Genomic DNA, 22,500 nt, shown 5'->3' with positions numbered 1-22,500 from the left:
GGATCATTTTGTCCCGATCATAGCTTTTTCTGTTTATTTCTTTTTTCTTGTGTTTTTTCTCTGTCAAATTTATCCTTTTGTTTTTTTTTCCCGCTCATTCAGTTCATTGCAATCAGGGAAACAGATTTTGCTCAGCAATCAGTAAAAAAGTGTTGGGATCCTACAGGTTTTGTACGACTCCAAGAGGCGTATTGATATTCTACAGGTTTTTTTAGCCGAAGCAAGTTTGTTCATGACTGAAAATTTGACTTGGATCTTTTATCTTCGTTTTTGATTGTTGACTTCTGTTTACAAAAATTGGACTTTAACAGTATCTCAGTTTGTAGAATATAGTAATTGGGATTAGTTTAATTCAAAAAGAAAAACATATTGCTTTATTTTTTGATTACATAAAAGTCTCTCTACCTGTCTAACCTGCCCCCACCCCCACCTACTTATACGGTTTTCTATTAAAATTTTTACTGTCAGTGAAAAATTATAATTACATACGGAAGTGCCGAAAAACGAAAATTAATACAAAATTTTTTTGAACTTGAGAATTATACATAGCTGGGCAATTGTCAGAAAAAAAGGTTTGAGAGCTTCGTTGAGGTATAGTTTGAAAAACAAATAAAATCGGAGAAAACAAATTATTTAGCATTAATTGCCTAAATTTCAATTATTCTAGAGAAATTGTATGCAAAATGTATTGCTTTTAACTATCCTCAAACCCTCTTTTTTGAGAGTGTCATATAATGAGACTAGACTTTATAAGAACTACGTTGATATTTAGGAAAGCCGTTGTTGAGAGTCACATGTGAACAAGAGTAATAACGCAAGTGTGAAAATTGAGCTAGGAAACTACCTCGTGTATCTGAATGAATAAATGAACAAAAAGCAGATTTAAAAGAGTGGAGTCCTATATGATGTCTTAAAAAACTAGTCGACAAAATGAAATAACGACGATTCTCGGAACCAACTCGTAACCTTGTCGTCTCTCTCAAAAAACTCGCGAAGCCAAAAGAGCAGAAGCGGTACCTAATGATGATTGGACTGAATTCATCCCTGAGGACTAATTCCATCCCTTCCATCCACACTAGAACAGAATACATTAAAAACGAACAGAAAAACAGTTGAAAAGCTGAAGAATTACAAACTTTTGCGTACTGATTGATTTTTTTTCAAATGAAAAACACCTGATGAACATTACAATTGAATGACTCGTTCCTTTGGATTGACAGAAAAAATCAGAAACAATTTGTAAAGAGCAAAAATCAGATCTGAAAAGTTTTCAAAAATTTTATATTTAGGTTTTGAACTTTATATTTAGTGATATATGAAGAAACGAACGAAAGTATCTAAGATTTAGCTCGAGTCCTTACAAAATATAAAGCTAATGTTAGATTTGAACTCCTTTAAAAATAACAAAATTTATTGAAACTTGATTGAAGATAAAAGCAGATTTGGTAAAATTCACAGTTTTTTTATTCAGTTGATACTGATACTTGAGAGAATTGATCCACCGCTCATCAAAAGAGCCTAAATTTAAAGTAAGAAATTGAAAGCGAACAAAAATTCAAAACTATAAAAAATATTTAGTCAATGTACTTTTCTAGCCTTGACAATTGACTAACTCCACCTACCTGGTAGAATTATTTGCCACAGAAAGACGCAAAAAAGGCAATCAAGTACGAATCATTGAATCTATTTAAAAAGAAAAATTACAAATGAAGACATCTAATTTTTCCTTGAATTTTGGAAAGCTACCAAAGAAAAACGCTCAAAAACTGAAAAGATATCTTTTGAGGCGTCTGAAAACCCTAATTTCTATACAGAAAAATGAAAAAAAAAACGGCACAGATAAAAAAATATGAGCGGAAAAAACTGTCGAAATCAAACTGGAGATTTAAAAAATAAAAGAAAAAATATATTACAAGAACCCAAAGATATCATGCCGCGGTTGCCAATTAAAGACCTTTGTCAGAAAATTGATGGCTCCAAAGTTTTTTTTGAAGGCTTAAATGCAAAGTAATAAAAACGCTCAAAAATAGAAATTTTGAAGCAGTTTTGTAGTTGATACTTATTTTTTGAAACACTCAAAATTTATTTATCGTCTCTTTAAAAGAGCTGCATATAATATTAATGCAAAAACAAAGTACAGCTATAAAACATAATTGCCGACAAAATTTAGAGAATTGGCCGAAAAAAACAGCTAAAACTATATAATTGTACGCACCTTTCTGTCAAAAAAGATTGTAGTCAAAAAGTTAATCGCTTAACGTGGTGAAATTTCGGCAACTGGATCTGTTTTTTCACCTTAGGTATTACTCATCTAGTGTCTTAATTAGTGCGAATGCGAAAGATCTTTTTCTGGGTGAGGTAAGTCAAAACGACTTATTTCGCTTTTATTTCAAAAGACTGAACAACTATTCCGGGTTAAAAAACCGAAAAAGGCTACTAGAAGGCGAAAATTCACCTTCGGATCGTAAAAAATAAAACGACCAATAGATATCCAATATTCAACTTCGGTCCGCAAAAACCTATGTACTACTCTTCAAGTACTCATTTTCGAGTTGTGAAAATTTAAACCAAGGGATGACAATCAATAGCTCCGCTCAGCTATGGCTGTCGCGGCCATAATTAAATAAATAAACATAATAGGATTGCAGAGCTGACTGACTTTTAAGCGATACCTTTGAATGAGTTCTTATTTTTGAGGTGTTTGCTGTCGTGAATGAATTGGGGCTTTTCTGTCTCCCCCTTGTCGTTGTCCAGGTGCATCGACTCAAATATCATTTCCACCTGCAAAAGAAAAAGGTTACAACACATTGGTTCATGTTTACTGCATTGGATTTGCTATAGTTACATGCAAAAATGTTACATTAGCATTTAAAAATAACAATTTAAATTTACATTTATTTACAATGTTACAGTGTAGTATTGAAGATGCAGCTTCTGCTGTTGGATACACAATACGGCGCTTGGTGCGATTAAAAAAATCAATTTTTTCGCATTTATCAAGAGAAAAATGTGACAGCTCTTTGCAAGCCCAACTTATTTCTTTTTCTCATGCGTTTTTAAAAATGTTTTTGAATGCATCGACGACCGAATTTTGTGATTATGTCAGAACATTAAAGTTTTAAATGTCTATAAAATTTAAGAATGCTTCCAAAACAAATTGTAGCAAAACTAATTGTTTTGAACGAAAGCTACCCTGGTCAAAGTCCCAGACCCAAGAATCCTCTAATCAGACCGACTTGGCTCGCACAAAGGGGTCATCGTGTCACCAATTTTATAGGGTCGGGAAAGGGTTACGGTTGCATGATATTCTGGACAATGGTCAAATTTGGGTTTGACCAAAAACCAAATTATGTGCAAAGTATTACAATGTTTCTTTGCAAGTTTTCATCCCTCTCCAAAACCCCGCCTACTTTGTGTCAACATCTGTTATTTTAAATGCGGAGATGAAAAAACCTGTTGATGTATAAAATGATTAATAATATACAGACCCTTTTAAAAAGAAATAATTCATAAATTCAAAACTTTTTAAGCTGCCACTTCCTGCCACGTTATGCATATAAATCATGCGATGAAATTTACAATTAAAATTCTGGCTTTGCTTTGTACCAACATAAACTTCTATTATTCTTTTTAAATGAAGCCGAAACTTTTTCTTAAAATTATATCACAGAACATTAAAACCCATATTTCACTTAGTTGAAATAAAGCTGCTTTTATTTCAATTCACTTTTTGATGTTTTTGTTTTTTCGCAATTTTTGTCTCGAATGATGTTCATTCAAAAGGAGCGTACCGCAAGCACAAATCGAGTAGAATGAGTTTATAAAAACCCATTTAAAAAAGGTCATTGCATTTGCATTTCTTTCTGTCCGTGATGCTTGATAGCCAGGTTCCTACAAACCCTGAGGTTAGTAGCAAAGCGAATCAGCGCTGAATCAGTCTAGAGACATTCATTTTCACTGGTCTGTCTTGATTTTTGAGTTGAATTTTTTCATGAAAAAAACATGTTCAGCATAATTCCCGCCAACAAGTTCTGTTTTATATGCGATTCGAATTTCCGCGAGGGTAGCAAGTCGCGAGGGTACTTTTTAATTTGCGTAGCAAGTCAAAGCCACTAATCTAAGTGGTCTGCAAAGTAGCCTGCAAACTAGCTTATATATATATATATATATATATATATATATATATATATAAATAGTGTGTATACTCCTATAGTAATTACCAGTTATAAGCTACAAAAGTATGACATCATTCTGCTCAGACTTAATTTTGGGGTATTAGCAATTTTCAGACTATACAAGATAAACATAGCCCGAGTGAGCTCTATGACCTCAAAATAATCTTAATGAAGAAAAACTGCTCATGAAGAAACTTAAAATAATCCGGAGATGCAATGTTTCAGTACTGGAATAATTTTTGAAATGTGCTTGTTCAGCGCTGAAATGCTACAAGACTTAAATAACCAGAGATAACCAGTCATAAAAAAATACTATTGCCATGTTTTGAAAAAATGTACTGCGGATCACATGATGCTGCTTTGAATGATGATGCTTTGTGCTACACGTTTTGTGGACAAAAAATATTAACATTAGATTGGATTAAACATACGTTATCAATTTTTGGTCTTTTTTGCAGTTTTCGTACGTTAACATTGCAAGCGTAAAATACGCCAAAAATTGCGTCCGGCTTGTTTAGTCTGAATGCTTTTTTGATACAATTGTTTTTTTTTGACAAATGGGGACCAAATTGACTGTCAACTCGGTATTTTTTCGAGTTTCAAAAGTTTTTTTTCAAAATTTTTGCTTTTATTCAAAATGTAATGCATTTTTTCATATCAAACACGTTTTTTGTTCAATTTAAGTCTGGTCGCCATCTCATCTTATTGAAAGGTTGTCTGCTATTTTTAAAGGAAGCCCAGAAATTTGAGTTCAATTTGTCGAGAATTTTGAAAAGAGATTCATTGAAAATTGGGTCACAATTTCTAATCACCTGGAGGATAACAGCGGTGTACTGTTTCAACCGATAATATAGACCTTTTCATTAGGGTAAGCAAAACGACTCAACCCTAAAAATTGCAACCCTAAAATTGGACGACTGCAAAAAGGGAAAATAACAGACCTTTTCCGGTTTTTCCATGTTATGCGACTGCGTGAACATGTAGGGATAACAGTTCCAGGCATTTTCTACAAACTTCAAAGAGTTTTTCCCAAACCACTTGTACGCCAGTTTCCTTACAAAGATGGACACAAATCTGTCTCAGTGGTATATCTTGTTTGTATACTGGCATTTAGTGGGGGAATTATTGTCTGGCAATTTGTAATCTTCATCTGGTTTGCTCTCTTTCAACTCAACTCCACTTCCCTTTCCGGTTTCCTAGAAAGAGCGACCGTGAAATTTTATCTATGTTTCTATGTTATCTATGTTGCTTATCAATCTATTAGTTATTCAACTTTTCCGAACATTTTTCAGAAACTTTCAAATTGTAATTAGTAGGGTCAATCTTTTCGTATATATTGTAACTATTTCCGATATATTGTAACTCTGATCTGCGAAAATAATGACCCTAGTGATTAGCCAAATTACAATTTGCAAGTTTTTGTAAATTTTTCGGAAGATTTGTATAATTAATATATTGGTAAATCAATACATCATAATTCTTACAGCAAACATGAGCTTTGTAAAACCTGTTGATGTATAAAATGATTAATAATATGCAGACCCTTTTAAAAAAGAAATAATTCATAAATTCAAAACTTTTTAAGCTGCCACTTCCTGTCACGTTATGCATATAAATCATGCGATGAAATTTACAATTAAATTTCTGGCTTTGCTTTGTACCAACATAAACTTCTATTATTCTTTTTAAATGAAGCCGAAACTTTTTCTTAAAATTATATCACAGAACATTAAAACCCATATCTGACTTAGTTGAAATAAAGCTGCTTTTATTTCAATTCACTTTTTGATGTTTTTGTTTTTTCGCAATTTTTGTCTCGAATGATGTTCAGTCGAAAGGAGCGTACCGCAAGCACAAATCGAGTAGAGTGAGTTTATAAAAACCCATTTAAAAAAGGTCATTGCATTTGCATTTTTTTCTGTCCGTGATGCTTGATAGCCAGGTTCCTACAAACCCTGAGGTTAGTAGCAAAGCGAATCAGCGCTGAATCAGTCTAGAGACATTCATTTTCACTGGTCTGTCTTGATTTTTGAGTTGAATTTTTTCATGAAAAAAATATGTTCAGCATAACTCCCGCCAACAAGTTCTGTTTTATATGCGATTCGAATTTCCGCGAGGGTAGCAAGTCGCGAGGGTACTTTTTAATTTGCGTAGCAAGTCATAGCCACTAATCTAAATGGCCTGCAAACTAGCCTGCAAACTAGCTTATATATATATATATATATATATATATATATATATATATATATATATAAATAGTGTGTATCCTCCTATAGTAATTACCAGTTATAAGCTACAAAAGTATGACATCATTCTGCTCAGACTTAATTTTGGGGTATTAGCAATTTTCAGACTATACAAGATAAACATAGCCCGAGTGAGCTCTATGACCTCAAAATAATCTTAATGAAGAAAAACTGCTCATGAAGAAACTTAAAATAATCCGGAGATGCAATGTTTCAGTACTGGAATAATTTTTGAAATGTGCTTGTTCAGCGCTGAAATGCTACAAGACTTAAATAACCAGAGATAACCAGTCATAAAAAAATACTATTGCCATGTTTTGAAAAAATGTACTGCGGATCACATGATGCTGCTTTGAATGATGATGCTTTGTGCTACACGTTTTGTGGACAAAAAATATTAACATTAGATTGGATTAAACATACGTTATCAATTTTTGGTCTTTTTTGCAGTTTTCGTACGTTAACATTGCAAGCGTAAAATACGCCAAAAATTGCGTCCGGCTTGTTTAGTCTGAATGCTTTTTTGATACAATTGTTTTTTTTTGACAAATGGGGACCAAATTGACTGTCAACTCGGTATTTTTTCGAGTTTCAAAAGTTTTTTTTCAAAATTTTTGCTTTTATTCAAAATGTAATGCATTTTTTCATATCAAACACGTTTTTTGTTCAATTTAAGTCTAGTCGCCATCTCATCTTATTGAAAGGTTGTCTGCTATTTTTAAAGGAAGCCCAGAAAATTGAGTTCAATTTGTCGAGAACTTTGAAAAGAGATTTATTGAAAATTGGGTCACATTTTCTAATCACCTGGAGGATAACAGCGGTGTACTGTTTCAACCGATAATATAGACCTTTTCATTAGGGTAAGCAAAACGACTCAACCCTAAAAATTGCAACCCTAAAATTGGACGACTGCAAAAAGGGAAAATAACAGACCTTTTCCGGTTTTTCCATGTTATGCGACTGCGTGAACATGTAGGGATAACAGTTCCAGGCATTTTCTACAAACTTCAAAGAGTTTTTCCCAAACCACTTGTACGCCAGTTTCCTTACAAAGTTGGACACAAATCTGTCACAGTGGTATATCTTGTTTGTATACTGGCATTTAGTGGGGGAAGTATTGTCTGGCAATTTGTAATCTTCATCTGGTCTGCTCTCTTTCAATTCAACTCCACTTCCCTTTCCCGTTTCCTAGAAAGAGCGACCGTGAAATTTTATCTATGTTTCTATGTTATCTATGTTGCTTATCAATCTATTAGTTATTCAACTTTTCCGAACATTTTTCAGAAACTTTCAAATTGTAATTTGGCTAATTACTAGGGTCATTCCTTTTGTGTATATTGTAACTAATTCAAATATATTGTAACTCGGATCTGCGAAAATAATGACCCTAGTTATTAACCAAATTACAATTTGCAAGTTTTTGTAAATTTTTCGGAAGATTTGTATAATTAATATATTGGTAAATCAATACATCATAATTCTTACAGCAAACATGAGCTTTGTAACAATAACATGCCAATATTTCAAATATAGTTCTCAGATTAGGCGAGTCTGGAAACCGAAGAAAACCGTGGCATTCAAGTTGTTTACCTTTGCTCGCGATAATAGAAATCTGGAGAATGTCAGGCTCACCAGTAATAAAAAATTTTCTTAGATGAAACAGATCTATAGTTTACAAAAATCAAAAAATATATGTTTGCAAATTGTTGGAAAACCAGTTATCAAGATCTTTGAGCCTGCAAAACAATTAAACTGAACTACTTTAACTTTCCTTAGCCATACTAAATTTCTTGGTGGCGTCGCTGGATAGAGTTTGTAATTTTTATAAGTTCTTGAGATTTTTCTAATTATATATTAAATTTTGGATGTTTCCGTTTGTGCCCCCAGTTACAGAGAACGTGTCATTACATGGTAAATCGTTACGTAAAAATATTGCACGTTCGTCTGGGGGGTGCAAATAATATATGCCCACTAAGCTGGGGGGGGGGGGCACAAACTGAAAAGATCCTAAATTTTTATAGGAATCGACTCACATAAAACTTACTTTATTATCTTGATGAAACTCAAGAATGCTAATTTGTAATTTGTTGAAACCTAAAAAACTTGACATGTCACATAAATCGATACCAATAACTTTGATTAATAGTGTTTACATTTATCAAAGTATGCCTAATTTTTTTTTCCAAGTAACGCTTCCTAGAACTACACAGCTCATTGATTTTCTTTGTCATTGAAAAATTTTTATTGTCGCCATAAAAATAGGTGTTGTTTTAGTCTAATTGGATGTGATCCCATTTTTTTAAACAAAAAAGAAGTAGGCAGAAAGTGTTCTCTTTTTCAATTGACAAGACAATTTTCGCGTCAAATTTTACCTATTGGTCTCAATTTTACTACATTAGTATCTGTTGTCAATCAAAAATTTGTAGAATCGTAGAAACCCGATTTAGGTCTAGATTAGTGCATTTGAGCCTTATAAGTGCTGAATGAGGTTAAAAACTAGAGATGTCAAAGCTTTCAAAAACTAAACGGCTTTTTTGAAAATTTCTCAAATTTACATTTGTGAGAAAGGTTGGAAAAATAATTATTAACTGAATGAAATCGAATTGAGTTCAATGATTTCTAAACATAGTTGCTCTTGAGAAAAACAAATGCAAACAAAAATTAACTCAGCATACGAAATTTTCAAAGCAGCGAAAATTATCTAACAAAATAAACATGGTTTGGTTAGCATCTGCTTTAAACATATTAGAAATGTTGGAGTATAGCCTTATGAAACATTGAACAAACCAAAATGTTACTACTAAACGTCTCCAGTTCAAGTTGACTGAGCTATGTTTAATGTTCAATTGTTTTCATGGTCGCAGTGCGTTGTTGACCATGAAGTGGCATTGAGCAATATTTGAATAGTATGTAAGTGGATGTTTTCCCTTTGTTGCCTTTCTCGACTCGACTTAGTTGGTGCATATTATTTCAATCCAATTCAAGCGCACGTGTCATGTCATCCAATAATGATCTATCCGGACCCTAGTGGTATAATAAATCAGTGCTGAAACCTTGTATTCCAATTATATATCGTAGCCCCAGTATTGTATCAGTGAATCTTAAGAGTATCTTGGTACTCATTATGTGCAGTATACGTCTCATAGATACTTTTTTTGAAAAAAAACAACTGAGCCTCCTTTGTTTGAATCCAATGATGTTCATAGGAAATCAAGTCAAAATATGAAAATTAAAAAGAATGAAATTTTGGCTGATGCACTTTTGGAGCATAAAGATGACAAACAGTCTTTAAACGTTGCAATAAATGTATTACAAATAGAAAAAAATGCCCCCCCCCAAAAAAACCCGTAAATACCAGACAAGACTAGAAAGTATACGCCGAGTGCCTTGAACCTGAAAATTTGGGCTGAATTTGCAGAGTTTTAGGGTTTTCATTTCAGATTGTAATTGGATTTTGTATGAATGTCCTAGTTAGAGCCCAGCGGAAAGAGATACAGTTCTGGGACAACGACTTACAGCTTTTGTTTCAGCACTGATTTACTATGCCACTGTGGTCCGGGTACTGTATTCTTGTCACATTGCATTTTATTCATGATGATAAGGTGATGTAAGTACGTACGTATTTTTGATCTCAGTGCCGCAAACAAAATCACTGAAGACAAGTAGCCGAGAGTATTGATGCGGAAAAACCAGATAATAAAAGTCGTAATTGGGGGGATCACATTTAATGAACTTAATTAGTAACCAGAGTAGAACCCTAGTTTCCACGCGAATGAGATCATGTTAGGAAAAAATACTTCAAATCAATAACCAAACAAAAAAAATCACATGACGCCGAAAAATTGGATCAACCCCCCCCCCCCCCCCTCCAACCCTCACCCTCCACTTGTTTGCATTTAAGTGGATTTGCGTTCGCACGTATTTCGTGGTCAAGGAATTGTTTGCGCACGTGTTTACCGGTCTTGGAATGGTTAGCGCACGTGTTTACCGGTCTTCGAATGATTTGCGCACGTGTTTACTGGTCTTGGAATGATTTGCGCAGGTGTTTTTTAAACTGTCGAAAACGTTTGTACATGTAGATACAAAATAAACTGATCTCTTAAAACTAAAAACATTACATCCTTTTAGAGCTTAACTTTTTTAGTTCAGGTTTACTTCACTATATTCTGCTCCTTTTTTACTTTTGAAACACGTGTCAACCATGCCATACGTAGTAAACACGTTTGTAACCCATGCCATAACTAGTAAACACGTGTATAACCTATGCTATAAGTAGTTTAAACGTGAAAAACGTGTACAGTTGTTTGAAACATATTATTAGCAGGACATGCTCTCTTAGTGTTTTAAAGCTGCATGTTTTCAATGCTGTAGACTAAATTCAAAGATTTTTTTTGTCCTGTATTTTACCATGAAAGGTCTAAAATATGACATGATCATAGATAGTACTGCTCAGAGTGAAAAAACAGAATTGGTATACTATGTTTCAGCGCTGTTTTATAATATTACTATGAGCTGGTTACTAATTAATGGCGCGTGTCCTAACAGAGGGCGTGTAACTTATTAGGGTTCATTAATGGAAAAGTTCCTGATTTATATAGATATATAGACATTTTAATGAAAATCTTTTTATGTTTGTGAAAAAGGCAAAAAAAACTGATTAAAATTTTCAAAAAATGCCAATTTGTAGTACAAGAAAATGACTTGTACACATTGTGTCGAAAAAATTAATTTGCATAAATTGTTGGGTAGTTTTAGATTTGATTACTTTTTCTCCGTTTCTTTAAGTCGTAAACAAAAAAATGGCCTCTTGGATTAGTTAGAATTGAAAGATTGTTTAATGACGCCTAGTTGAGGCTGAAACAATCAAGATGAGATCAAGCATAACAAGTTTGATAGTTATCTAGATAGGATAAAAAATGCCTCTTTGTTTTGAGGAAAAGGAGAGCAAAACAGAAAAATTTCAGACAAAAATCGTGACCTGTTTTATTTCCAATTAATTTTTTGACCGAAAAAATTTACTCCGACAACTGCTTATTTAATCCGTCAAAAGCCCGTTATTCAGGTTGAAAAATTAGCACTCATGCTTTACAATGTCATGTATTAAGGAAACGTGAGTTATAAGAGGTTAGGGACGTTCACATTATAGCCCCATGACAATATAGTCCCCATTATGGTATAATTACCATGTTTGGGGGCTACAGGTTATCTGACCACTAAGCTGGGGGCTATAATAGGGAAGACCCAGAAGTTAATTACAGATAGTCAAAGAGTACAAGGATTCTTATGTTTTTTGTTGGATCTTTTCAGTATGCAGGTTCCATACTATACATAAGAAATTACGGGTCTTTCCCATTATAGCCCCCCATGAAAATATAGCCCCCCATTATGGTATGTTTAACTTGATTGGGGGGGGGCTATAGGTTATCTCACCACTAAGCTGGGGGGGGGGGCTATAATGGGAAAGACCCGAAATTACTATTTAATGGCTTGTACTCTGTAATTGTATAACGTCCTGGAGGGCACAAAAGGAAAAGATCTTTTTAGTGCATAAAAAATATATAGAACAACATTTACACTGGCACGTCTCAGAGCTCTCGAAAGGGATCTTTTCTGTTTGTGCCCTCTAGTGCGTTATGCATCCCCCAATTACAGAACACGTGCCATTACATAGCAAATTTTTATTGATAATATGGCACGTGCTTCTGTGGGATGCAAATATATGCACTATAAGCTCGCAGGCACAAAAAAAGATCCTTAACTGCTATCAAGATTTGGGTTCTCTCCATTATAGTCCTCCAATGAAATTGTTGCCCCCATTGTAGAATAAGGACCATGATTGGGAGGATATAGGGTATCTGACCACTATGCTGGTATGGGAGGGGGGGTATAATAGGAAAGACTCACAGTTTGAAATAAAGTATTTACTACAATATTTTTAATATAATCTAGAGAAAATAAGGAACTTTTCCTTTTGTGCTCCCCCACAGCTTAGTGGGTGCATATAATTTGCAACCCCCGGAGCACAGAGATTTTTACCTAATGATATACTATATATTTAAACGTGCTCTGCTACGGCGGGGGGGGGCATAACATACCATTGTTGTGGCACGAACGGAAAAAAACCCGCAAAAAAATTATCTGAAAGGAGACTTTGAAATGATTTTCTGTTTCGACAGCAGTGTTTTTATTACCTCACTTGGAGTTTATGTGTAGCAAAATATAAGCTTTACTGTGTAAAAATTGAGACGCGAAAAATATACCCCCACTAAGCTGGGAGGACGGAATAGTTTCTCTTGCCTTAAGGAAGTCTTGTTTGTTGATGAAACACGATTCTTAGTAACCGTAGTAGGTCATATACATGTGCTAGGTAATGAAAGATTTATGGTCTTTCCGATTATAGCCCCACTCCATAAAAATATTAAAAATATAGTCCCCCATTATGGTATATTTGCCGTAATTGGGGGGGGGGCTACAGGTTATCTGACCACTAAGCTGGGGGGAGGGCTATAATAGGGAAAGACCCAAGGGATCTTTTCCGTTTGTGCCCCCCCAGTACGTTATGCGCCCCCAGTTACAGAGCACGTGTCATTACTTAGTAAATTACTATGTAAAAATATTGCACGTGCGTCTGGGGGTTGCAAATAATATGCGCCCACTATGCTGGGGGGGGGGCACAAACGGAAAAGATCCGACCCAAGATTTGTATGGTTTCTTACTAGTCATATAAAGCACATATATGATGTCTTAGAAATCATACAACAATCTGGTCTTGACCACCAAGCTCGGGGGGGTATAATGGTAAAAAACTTAACTTTTGCTATAAAAGACATTAAAAGATGCTTGAAATTCCTGTATAATGTAGTCAGAGGGTATTTAAATTTCCATTTCTGCCCCCCTCCCCAGTACGCTTTGCTCCACCAATTACAAATCAAGTGTCATTACATAGTTAAAATACTATGTAAAAATATGGCACGTACGTTTGGGGGGTGCAAGTAATATACGCCCAATAAGCTGGGGGTCACAAACTGAAAAGATTCTAAATCTTTATGTAAAAATATTACACGTGCGTCTGGGGGTTGCAATTAATGTGCACCCACTAAGCTGGGGGGCACAAACTGAAAAGATCCTAAATTTAATATAATATTAATGCAGACCACTATTAAATATTTAGGTGCAATAAAACAATAACTTCGGATTTAATACTAATTGAAAAATGATGCAATTTGTTTTGGAGTTTTTCTAATGAATCAGCATAATGTGTTTATAGTTATGAACTGGTTTCAGTGAATATGAAATCTTGGATCTATTCTGTTCCCCCCCCCCCCCCCGTGTTTTTTTATGACCCCCAGTTACATTATATTTTGCTATATAGGTACAATATATGTTGTTATGTTGCTATATAGCACGTTACTATTTAAGAAAACAGCACGTGCGCATGGGCGTCATAAGAAATTTACGCTCACTAAGCTGCGGGGGGGGGGGGGGCAGAATAGATCCGAAATCTTTAGTCATATAGATACAATTGTCTTTTCTTTTAGCGCCCCATTTCGCCATAAGAATTGCACTGCGGGGTATTTTGACGCATCACAAAATGATGCCTTGGAATCACATAAGTGATGCCTTTTCGACGAATTTGAAAAAAAATTGAGGAAAAATAGAAGTAGATCATATTTGATTTCTTGATAATCATACAAGGATCAAATATGCGTGTTCTGGTTTTATACTAGAATCCTTTATTTGAGAAAATAAGTATTGTTAGTTAAATCGGATCTTTTCCGTTTGTGCTCCCTCCCCCCAGTACTTTATGCGCCCCCCAGTTACAGAGCACCTGCCATTAAATAGTAAATCACTATGTAAAACTATTGCACGTGCGTCTGGGGTGTGCAAATAATATGCGCCCACTAAGCTGGGGGGGGGGGCACAAACGGAAAAGATCCGTTAAATCATATATGATTCGGGTCTTTCCCATTATAGTCCCCCCTGAAAATATAGCTCTCCATTATTGTATATTTACCATGATTCGTGGGGGGGGGGGTTAGGTTATCTGACCACTAAGCTGGGGGGGGGCTATAATGGGAAAGACCTTATGATTCTAGCATGAAATCAAAGAAATTTCAACCCAGGTATGCATAAATTTGGTATTTTTGCAGTGATTTTAGGCAAATGATTAAGATTTTTGAAAGATCTGAAGTTCGGATGCGAGGTATTGAATATCTTCTGCTTGTGACATTGTTAACCCAAGTCTCCGTTTTTTACGCTGTTTCCAGAATATTGCTAAAAACTGATAAATGCATGTTTTTGTGGCCGTTGCTGATACGTTGGTAGTATTTGCTGAAAGATCATTTTAGTGGACGTTTTTTGGATATGTTCTGTCCCCCCCCCCCCCCCCCCAGGAGAGCATAAATCTTTCATGACCCCCAGGCGCACGTGCTACTTTTTTACATAGTAACGTGCTATTTAACAACATATAATTTGTAAATTGGGGTCATAAAAAACACGGGTGGGGGGGGGGGGAACAGAATAGATCCCGTTTTCTTTTTTACCGAAACTCTCCAAACAACATTATACCCCAAACCCCCAAATCGCAAAATTATAGCCCCCCTTTTTACAGTAGTTGATATGGGTGGTATACGTTCTATGCCTTCAATGCTGCCCCCTCATTACCTTATGCACCCCCCCCCCCCCGGCAATTTACAGAACCCGTGCCCTTGCGTACCTAATTCATACGTAAAGTTAGGCACATGCGCTTGGGTGTGCACTCAGAAAATTTTCTGTTGAGGGGGAAGGGGGGGGGGGGGGGGGAGGGGCACTAACGGAAACGATCCTTGGAAAGACCAAAAATTGGCTGAAGTCCGTTATAGTTAGCTCATAATAATCTGGTTACATGATAAATCCAAAATTGGAAATACCCAAAACTTCCAACAGTACCTGTTTAGCAACATAAGCGAGAGTGTAAATGAACCCTCTCTCGTAGTCTGCCACGGTGAAGGGCATTACTATCTTGTGCAAAGTCAACTTCATCTTTATTTTTCACTCCCTTTCTATATTTTCAATTCCAGTCAACTTACGAAATAATCTTTGTAACACAAAATAAACAGGTCTCGTGGGTAGAAATTAGGTAAAAAATATTAGAAAGCTTTGTTAGCTAGTTGATTCAGTTTACCGTAACTGTGATTTCTTCATTCTTAGTTCGTAGTTCCTGTTTTTTTGGGTCTTTCCCATCATACCCCCCCGCGCGAAATTAGAGCCCCCAAGAATGTTATAATTACCATGATTGGGGGGGGGGCTGGACGGGTTGTAGAGGTTATAATATGACCACTAAGCTGGGAAGCTGGGGAGGGGGCTATAATAGAAGAGACCCGTCTTTTTGTTGGTCAGTCGGTTACGATAGGAAGATGATACTGAGTTTGTATAGTACATAGTACGTGCATTTAGTCAAAGTTTGTCCAAAATGTCTCCAAAAAGAATTAAAAAAGAGCACGTGCTTCTAGTTGTCCAACTCTGCATAAACGTGATACCTTTGTGATAGTTAGAGGTGGTCAAAACTAGAGGTCTAATGAGGAAATTGGTTGCATTTTTGATAACCTTCAGATTCAGAGTGTCAGCTGTTTTTCTTAGTCACTCTTCCACAAAGACAGAGTGATTTATTTTGTTTCTCTATAGTGCTCTCTTTTGCCCCCCAGACCACGAATATCATTCGATTCGCCATCCCCGAAAAATTTTTGCTTTAAAACATTTCCCGGATCTTTTATATTTGTGCCCCCTCCCCCCCCCCAGTACGTTATGCACCTACCATTACATAGTATAGCAATATGTAGAAATAGGATATAGTCTGTTTCGGCCCCCGGGACTTTTATGACCCCAGTCACAAAGTATATGTTGTTATATAGCACGTTACTATGTTAGAAAATAGCACGTGCGCCTGGGGGTAATAAAATATGCTCTCTAAGCTGGAGGGGGGGGGGGGGGGGCAAAACAGAATAGATCCTAGAAGTATTGCGTCTGTGGGCTGGGGGGTGCAAAAAATGCATCAACTAAGCTGGGGGGTGGGGGTGAACACCCAGAGTGTTTCAGTACTGAACCTGCGTATTTCAATTTTAACATGTAAAACCAGTACTGAAACAGCTTATTTACATTAAAAAACTTGGTCATTATGTCTAGAAAAAAATCAAAACAACTATTCAAGAAATGCTTGTGGTGTAATGTAGTATGGTGTGAAGATGCATGTGCTGTGACACACAAGCAGCGCTGAAACAAGTTAATAGCAGTGTATTTTAGGCTAACAATCAGAGCTTAAACAGGTTTAAAACAAAACAGTTTTCGGTTGACATGAGTTATTCATTAATGTTAATTAGAATGGTAATTGCATGATAATAGGTATGAACAAATCAAAGTCAAGATACAATGAGAAGTACAATTTCACAATGAAAAAGAACTGATTGGTGTAGATTTTGATATGAACAGAATCTGTACAAGTAAAAAGTTCTTTATGCAGTCTCTGGATTTACAATGGTTCTGTACTGAAATGCTCTTTGGTGCTCAGCCTCGAGGGGGGGGGGCAAAATTGGAAGAGATCCCACTTTCCTCTTTTTAACAGCTTTGCATAATTAATGTATTGTGCTATTCATTATTAAACTGACAAAATGTTTGACGCAAAACTTTATTAAAAATTGAAGAAACTGAAGAATTTATACAGTCAATAACCACAAAAAATATATTTATTTATTGTTTTGAGTTGACGCCAACAATGTAATCAAGTTGGTTTGTTATACCCATACCAATTCTAAACACATTGCTCTTGTGGTATTTTGTATATTCGCGTTATTTGTACCCGGACCTTAGTACGTGAGTGAATCAGTACTGAATATCCCAGTAGATGCAAGATTCAGTAATGATTCACGGTGGCCGAAGTTATCTCCATTGTGGTTTAATGTTCATTACACATCCAGTATTCATTTTTTCTTTAATCACAGTGACAATTCGGATTTTGTTTTTAATTATGCTCATTTAAAATCAGAAACAAAATAATTTTGAATTGGTTTTTGATTTTGGATTAATTTTGAAATTGTCACTGAGCATAAAAAACAAAATTTTGTATGAAACAGCTTTAGAAAATCGTCTAGCATAAAAAGAGAGAAAGGTCTGACTGGGGATGGGGGGATCAGGAGAAACTTCGTACGAATGAAAGCGCTTTTGGCTTCCTGTGGAAATTTAGAGTGAGCATCAAACCGCCTGATTTGGATTTTTTGAAAAAAACACTTGAAGGCCAAATGTGCCGTAGATGTGAGGGGGACGGAGGTCTAAACCTAGGCTCCATGTTGAAAATTAGGAGACAACCTTGAGGACTTGCTTCAGTTTGGGTAGCTGTGTTGAAAAAAGAAATGAGAGTTGTACTACTTGCCAGTGTCTTACATTCCATTTTACTGCATGCCTTACATGCCCGGGTCAAGATATATGGGGTGAATTTTTGCAAGAAGTGGGGTGATTGCGTTGAATGTTTTTAGGAAATGCTGTGATTGCGGCAAAGTTTATTGTTTGTAAGAATACTGAAAACGCGGTGAAAAACAATTACCTCACCGCGATTCACTGAATTTAGAGCAAAAGATGAAAGAAATACCCGGTAAATTTTTTCACTGCATTTCAGCGATTTTCTTACAAAAATTCACCGCCAAACCAGGGTGGCAGTACTACACGAAAGTATTACAAGCCAGTGTACTATTGTAGTGAGTGGTCTACTATGTCAGTGTACTTTTTCAATGTGACACTACCAAAAAAAGCACTACCAGCAAACAATGATTTATTGTTCCGACCCCCACTTTAGTGGGGAGGGAGGAACTATATACTCAAATGGGTTTTTTTTCAGTCAATTTTGGCCGATCGATATAATCATCGTAGACAGTTGTGATTGGTATCATTAGAAAGCCAGTCCAGCGTAGAATAAGGAATTAAAAAGATTTTTTCATTTGTCGTTTTTTAAAGGGAGTTATCGAGGTTTAAAATTTTGTGAAAAATTGCTGTTTTTATTCACATTTTCAGTATTTTTGACCAAATTTTTGTCAATTTTGCTGAACCAATGTAAAAATTGTTAATTGTGCGGCTTTTTTTCATCTCTAAAAATAAAAGAGGGTTGCTAAGTTGTTCGATCCGAGCTTTTTGGCTAGAATTTATGCTGAATTTTTCAAAAGTCAGACATTTTTTCGAGAAAAATAGGACCACATTTGCTTTTTGTTTTAGCCCACTTGCTTTAAATTTGCTGGAAGTAGACATCTCAAAACTGTGGTCGAAATCTTCATAAGCTCAAAAATTAGCTCTTTGTAATCCCGCTGGCTTCATAAGTCTTCTGGATTATAATTTTGCAAGTTTTTTGCAAATTTAAACTCGATAATTACAAAAAAAGCATTATTTATTTTTTGACAAACTAAAAATTTTGTTTAAAAATTGCTCTGTTTCGCAATCATTTGAACTATTGAATGTTTTGTTAGACGCACTGCAAAATTTGAGCTGATCTTGATCTCACCGTGGATCCTTACGATAAAAAAATTTTTAGATTTAATTTGGTGGCGCGACCTTTTTTTCAAAGCATTTCCTCTATGTAAATGTTTTTATGTAAATTACTGACTAGAATCTCAAATCAGGGCTCAATTAATGACAAATATTGTTTGCAAAAAAAAATTCTAGCGAAATTAAAACATGGTTTAAGAGTTAAACTCATAGTTTTTACGGCTTTGAGCAATTGTATTCGCAAAAAATTTTGTAGACATCTTGAGTTTTGCTTTCATTTGTTATACTTTTTGTAGCTCAACGACTTAGTGTCCCCAATCAAAGATGCAATTAATTTTAAAGAGGTATAGATGAACCCAGTCAATCTTTTAATTTGTTACCAAATGTCTCTTATGACTTCGAATTTAATTGTTTTAAGAAAACATCGGTAAGTTTTGAACTTTGCCACTAACTTATCTTATTTCTCTCAACCTCGGGCGCAGCCTCAGTAAAAAGAGGCAAATACCAACTTCGTGTGAGTAATGAATTTTTGTTGGAAATGGTTTTACATTCAAGTTATGTTTTCCTTGTTCTGATACTACGCGTTTTCAAATAATTTTTTTTTTCATTTTTATTTTTGATTTTGAATGAGTTGATTTTGAGTTTCCTTCTCGAATTATCACATTGTTGGCAAATCTAATTCAAAGAAAACATAGTAGGAAATTTGAACAGCGTTAGAAAAATTCGTATCTGAATATATTAATTGTTTTTGTTGAACAGTTTATGCTTTTTTGGGCTGAGACCATGTTATCTCGCAAAATTTTGTGGATTTTTTTTTGTTTTTCTTTCCTTTCGTTATTTTTCGCCAAATACCTGATAACTAATATCTCAATTGCTTCCCCAGGACGTATAACTCCACCTAGATAAAGACTTCAGTTTATAGCTGTTTGTTTTAATGTCTTTCAAATTAAAACTTATTAAAATAGTTTTTTTCAACTGTCTCTTTTTGCTTTCAATTTGGTCACCATGTAATTCAATCTTACGTTTGATGATTCATCCATTTTGATTGCACTTTGTTATATGTGGTGACTGATTGCTTCGATCATTTGTTTTCGAAAAAAAATTGCGATATTTACATGTTGTTCAATTTTCCGGTTTTTTTGTTGTCGTGTCCACGTTGTCCTTTTATAGGGAAGGCTCGTTGCTTTTGAGATGAGGAGAAAAAGATGATTTACAATTCTTGCGAGTGACATCTTATAAGTATAGTGCCTTGAATAGTGGGATGTCGTAAAACTGTTTGAAGTTTTTGCTTCTTTGTGTGTTTGTTATGCATTTGTCAATTTGTGGGATCGTGGCGTGATCTCATTATCAATAGACCCAATTGGCTTTCTGAGATGTTGCAACTTAATCCATTGCTTTTTGTTGAAATTTTAAATCTGTTATGACATTGGAAATATTTGTTTCCAAAACAAATTGGGGTTTTTGAGCATTCTCATTTTTTTAAAATAGTTATTTGGTCAAATTGTAGTTCAGTCTTTGTAAACACAGGTCACAACTCTTTTGCAGTGAGCTATAAATTAACCCTTGTAACATTTTAAGCTTCACACTTTCGTTCTCCGGCTTTTTTTACCACTTTTGCTACGAGACTTCATAAAAAATGTTTGAGATTTTTATATTTTTGTACATTTAAGAGGATTTTTGTTTTCTTGTTGGTTTATAACAATAATAGTAAGTCCCATTGGCTGCAAAATGTTACATGAATAGCTGTGAAGTTAATTGTTTCATGAAATAGAAACGTAGTTTTTAATTTTGCACCTCTTTGCTATTTTTCACTTTTTGTTTGAACTGTTAACCAGAGAACCGGTCCCATATTTTTCCTAATGAAGTATAGGTTAAACTGTTTTGTTTAGATTTTATCTGACGCGAGTTTGATTTTGTTATGTTTTTTTTATTGTAGACATCGAGTTGTGGTCCTAAATAATGTCTGTTTTTTTCATTTTTTTTAATGATCTTTTTCAGTAGTTCTATTACAAAAAAATGTCATCGGCCCTCTAGCGTGGCATTATTATATTTCATTGGTTGTTTATTGAATGATATCTAAGTTTTTGATCTCTTCATCATTTGGTAGCCAATTAAGTTAAGAATGTGGATGAGCGAGGTCGGAACATTATGTGCGTACGCACATTACCGAGCCTCCTTTTTCTAATATTTGTTAGTATTTCAATTAATTAATCAATTTTGGGGGGAATTTATTTTAGCAATTGCCCGTCGAATTTTTTTTCTAAAACCCAGTCGTCTTTTAATTCAAATGCAGAAACAAAATGTCCATGGTAAATACAGAATTGAGATTCATTCAGTTCATTAAAATTTCAGTGTTGTATTCTATAGTTTATCATGAACTGGCTAATAAGTACCATGACCAGAACTTCATAGAAAAAACCATAATAGAAATTCTTAAAATGTTTTTTTTCTGGTCATAGAATAATGAGAATTTACATACAAATTTTTTGGTATTTTTTATGATCCATTACTTTGATACAAACTAATTCAAGATAACTGCAATATTGTCCTTATTTTGTGGAACCCACTAGTTGACGTACAAAAAAACACAATTTTTGTTATTTTCTTTTTTATTCAGCAAAAAATATTCTCTTTCTTAAACGCTGGTACCTTAAAGAGAAAACAGCCAATCGCTGGAGAATTAGTTTAGGCTAGAATCTGATTAATTCTTATTTTATAAAATGTACTATAACCTCTATTGTTATCAATTGATCTTTGTTGCGCATGTCAACCTTGGCCAAGGTCAATAAAATTCCGTTATGATTCGTTTCTAATCTTTTCAGCTGACAGCTGAATTGATCGGCTTATTTCAGTTTATACTGGCCCAAAAATTATTGATCATTGTTTCTGCTGCTTTACCAGATTGAAAGTCATCAATGCAGTATAGCACACTTTATTCCTTTAAAAAAGAAAAAAAGTACTTCTGAAAAAATGCTTACTAAATTACCTACTAGTGGGAAAGCCATACGGACAAAAGCAACAAACAAACATAGTTTGAAAAAGTCATAGTCTCTGTGAATTTGAATTTAAGATTACCGATTCCTTTTTGTTTGAAAAATGAGAGGCTGTCAATAGAAGATATTTTTCTAAAAGAGCTTAAAAAAACACTGTCAAAATGTAGCCGAAAACTATAGCTTAAAATAAATATTACATTGATGATAAACGCTTCTATCTTTGCTGATCTAAAAGTATATTTTTTTTGCATTAACTGTTTTTTGCATCCTTTTAATGATCGAGTAGCGGAACTACCGATATCTTTTTTCATCTTCCGGGATTTATTGTTGTATAAACTTGAAATATAGCGGCTTTTGTGTGTACTTTTTTTCAACTCCTGCTTTATTACAGCTGAAACTTTGTGTTGTCAAAACTTTATTGCTTTGCTAAAATCATCACAGTGTCAAAATTATTAAATATGATGCGGATAGTACTTCCTTACTACAACATCTTCAAATTAACATATGATCACATTTTCCTTCTTTTCGGCCCTTCTTTCAGAAAAGCTTTGGAAATTCTTCATCCTCTTGTTTGCGTTGTAGAAA

At 34.7% G+C, this 22,500-nt stretch overlaps 1 protein-coding gene across 3 annotated transcripts in view; it reads right to left on the bottom strand.

Moving 5' to 3' along the window:
• The window catches only part of LOC142343906 (phosphatidylinositol transfer protein 1-like), a 19,753-nt gene extending 3,824 nt beyond the window's left edge, over positions 1–15,929 (bottom strand). Inside the window, exons 1-4 of one of the 3 annotated variants that reach the window (XM_075395294.1) lie at positions 15,781–15,929; positions 15,350–15,620; positions 5,117–5,371; positions 2,673–2,781 (exon numbers count right to left, since the gene is read on the bottom strand). In XM_075395294.1, the coding sequence (XP_075251409.1) occupies positions 2,673–2,781; positions 5,117–5,155 (148 nt within the window). In that variant the 5' untranslated portion in view covers positions 5,156–5,371; positions 15,350–15,620; positions 15,781–15,929. Of the gene's footprint in view, positions 1–2,672; positions 2,782–5,116; positions 5,372–15,349; positions 15,635–15,780 lie in introns of all 3 variants that reach the window. The other 2 variants (XM_075395296.1, XM_075395295.1) reach the window with 2 other exon arrangements.
• Positions 15,930–22,500: the final 6,571 nt, after the last annotated feature.

The sequence above is a fragment of the Convolutriloba macropyga genome, chromosome 8 (genome assembly GCF_964194025.1).
Source record: "Convolutriloba macropyga chromosome 8, txConMacr16.3, whole genome shotgun sequence".
Lineage (NCBI taxonomy): Eukaryota > Metazoa > Xenacoelomorpha > Acoela > Convolutidae > Convolutriloba > Convolutriloba macropyga.
The sequence above is the reverse complement of the archived record's forward strand: the minus strand, read 5'-3'. Positions and strand labels throughout refer to the sequence as shown.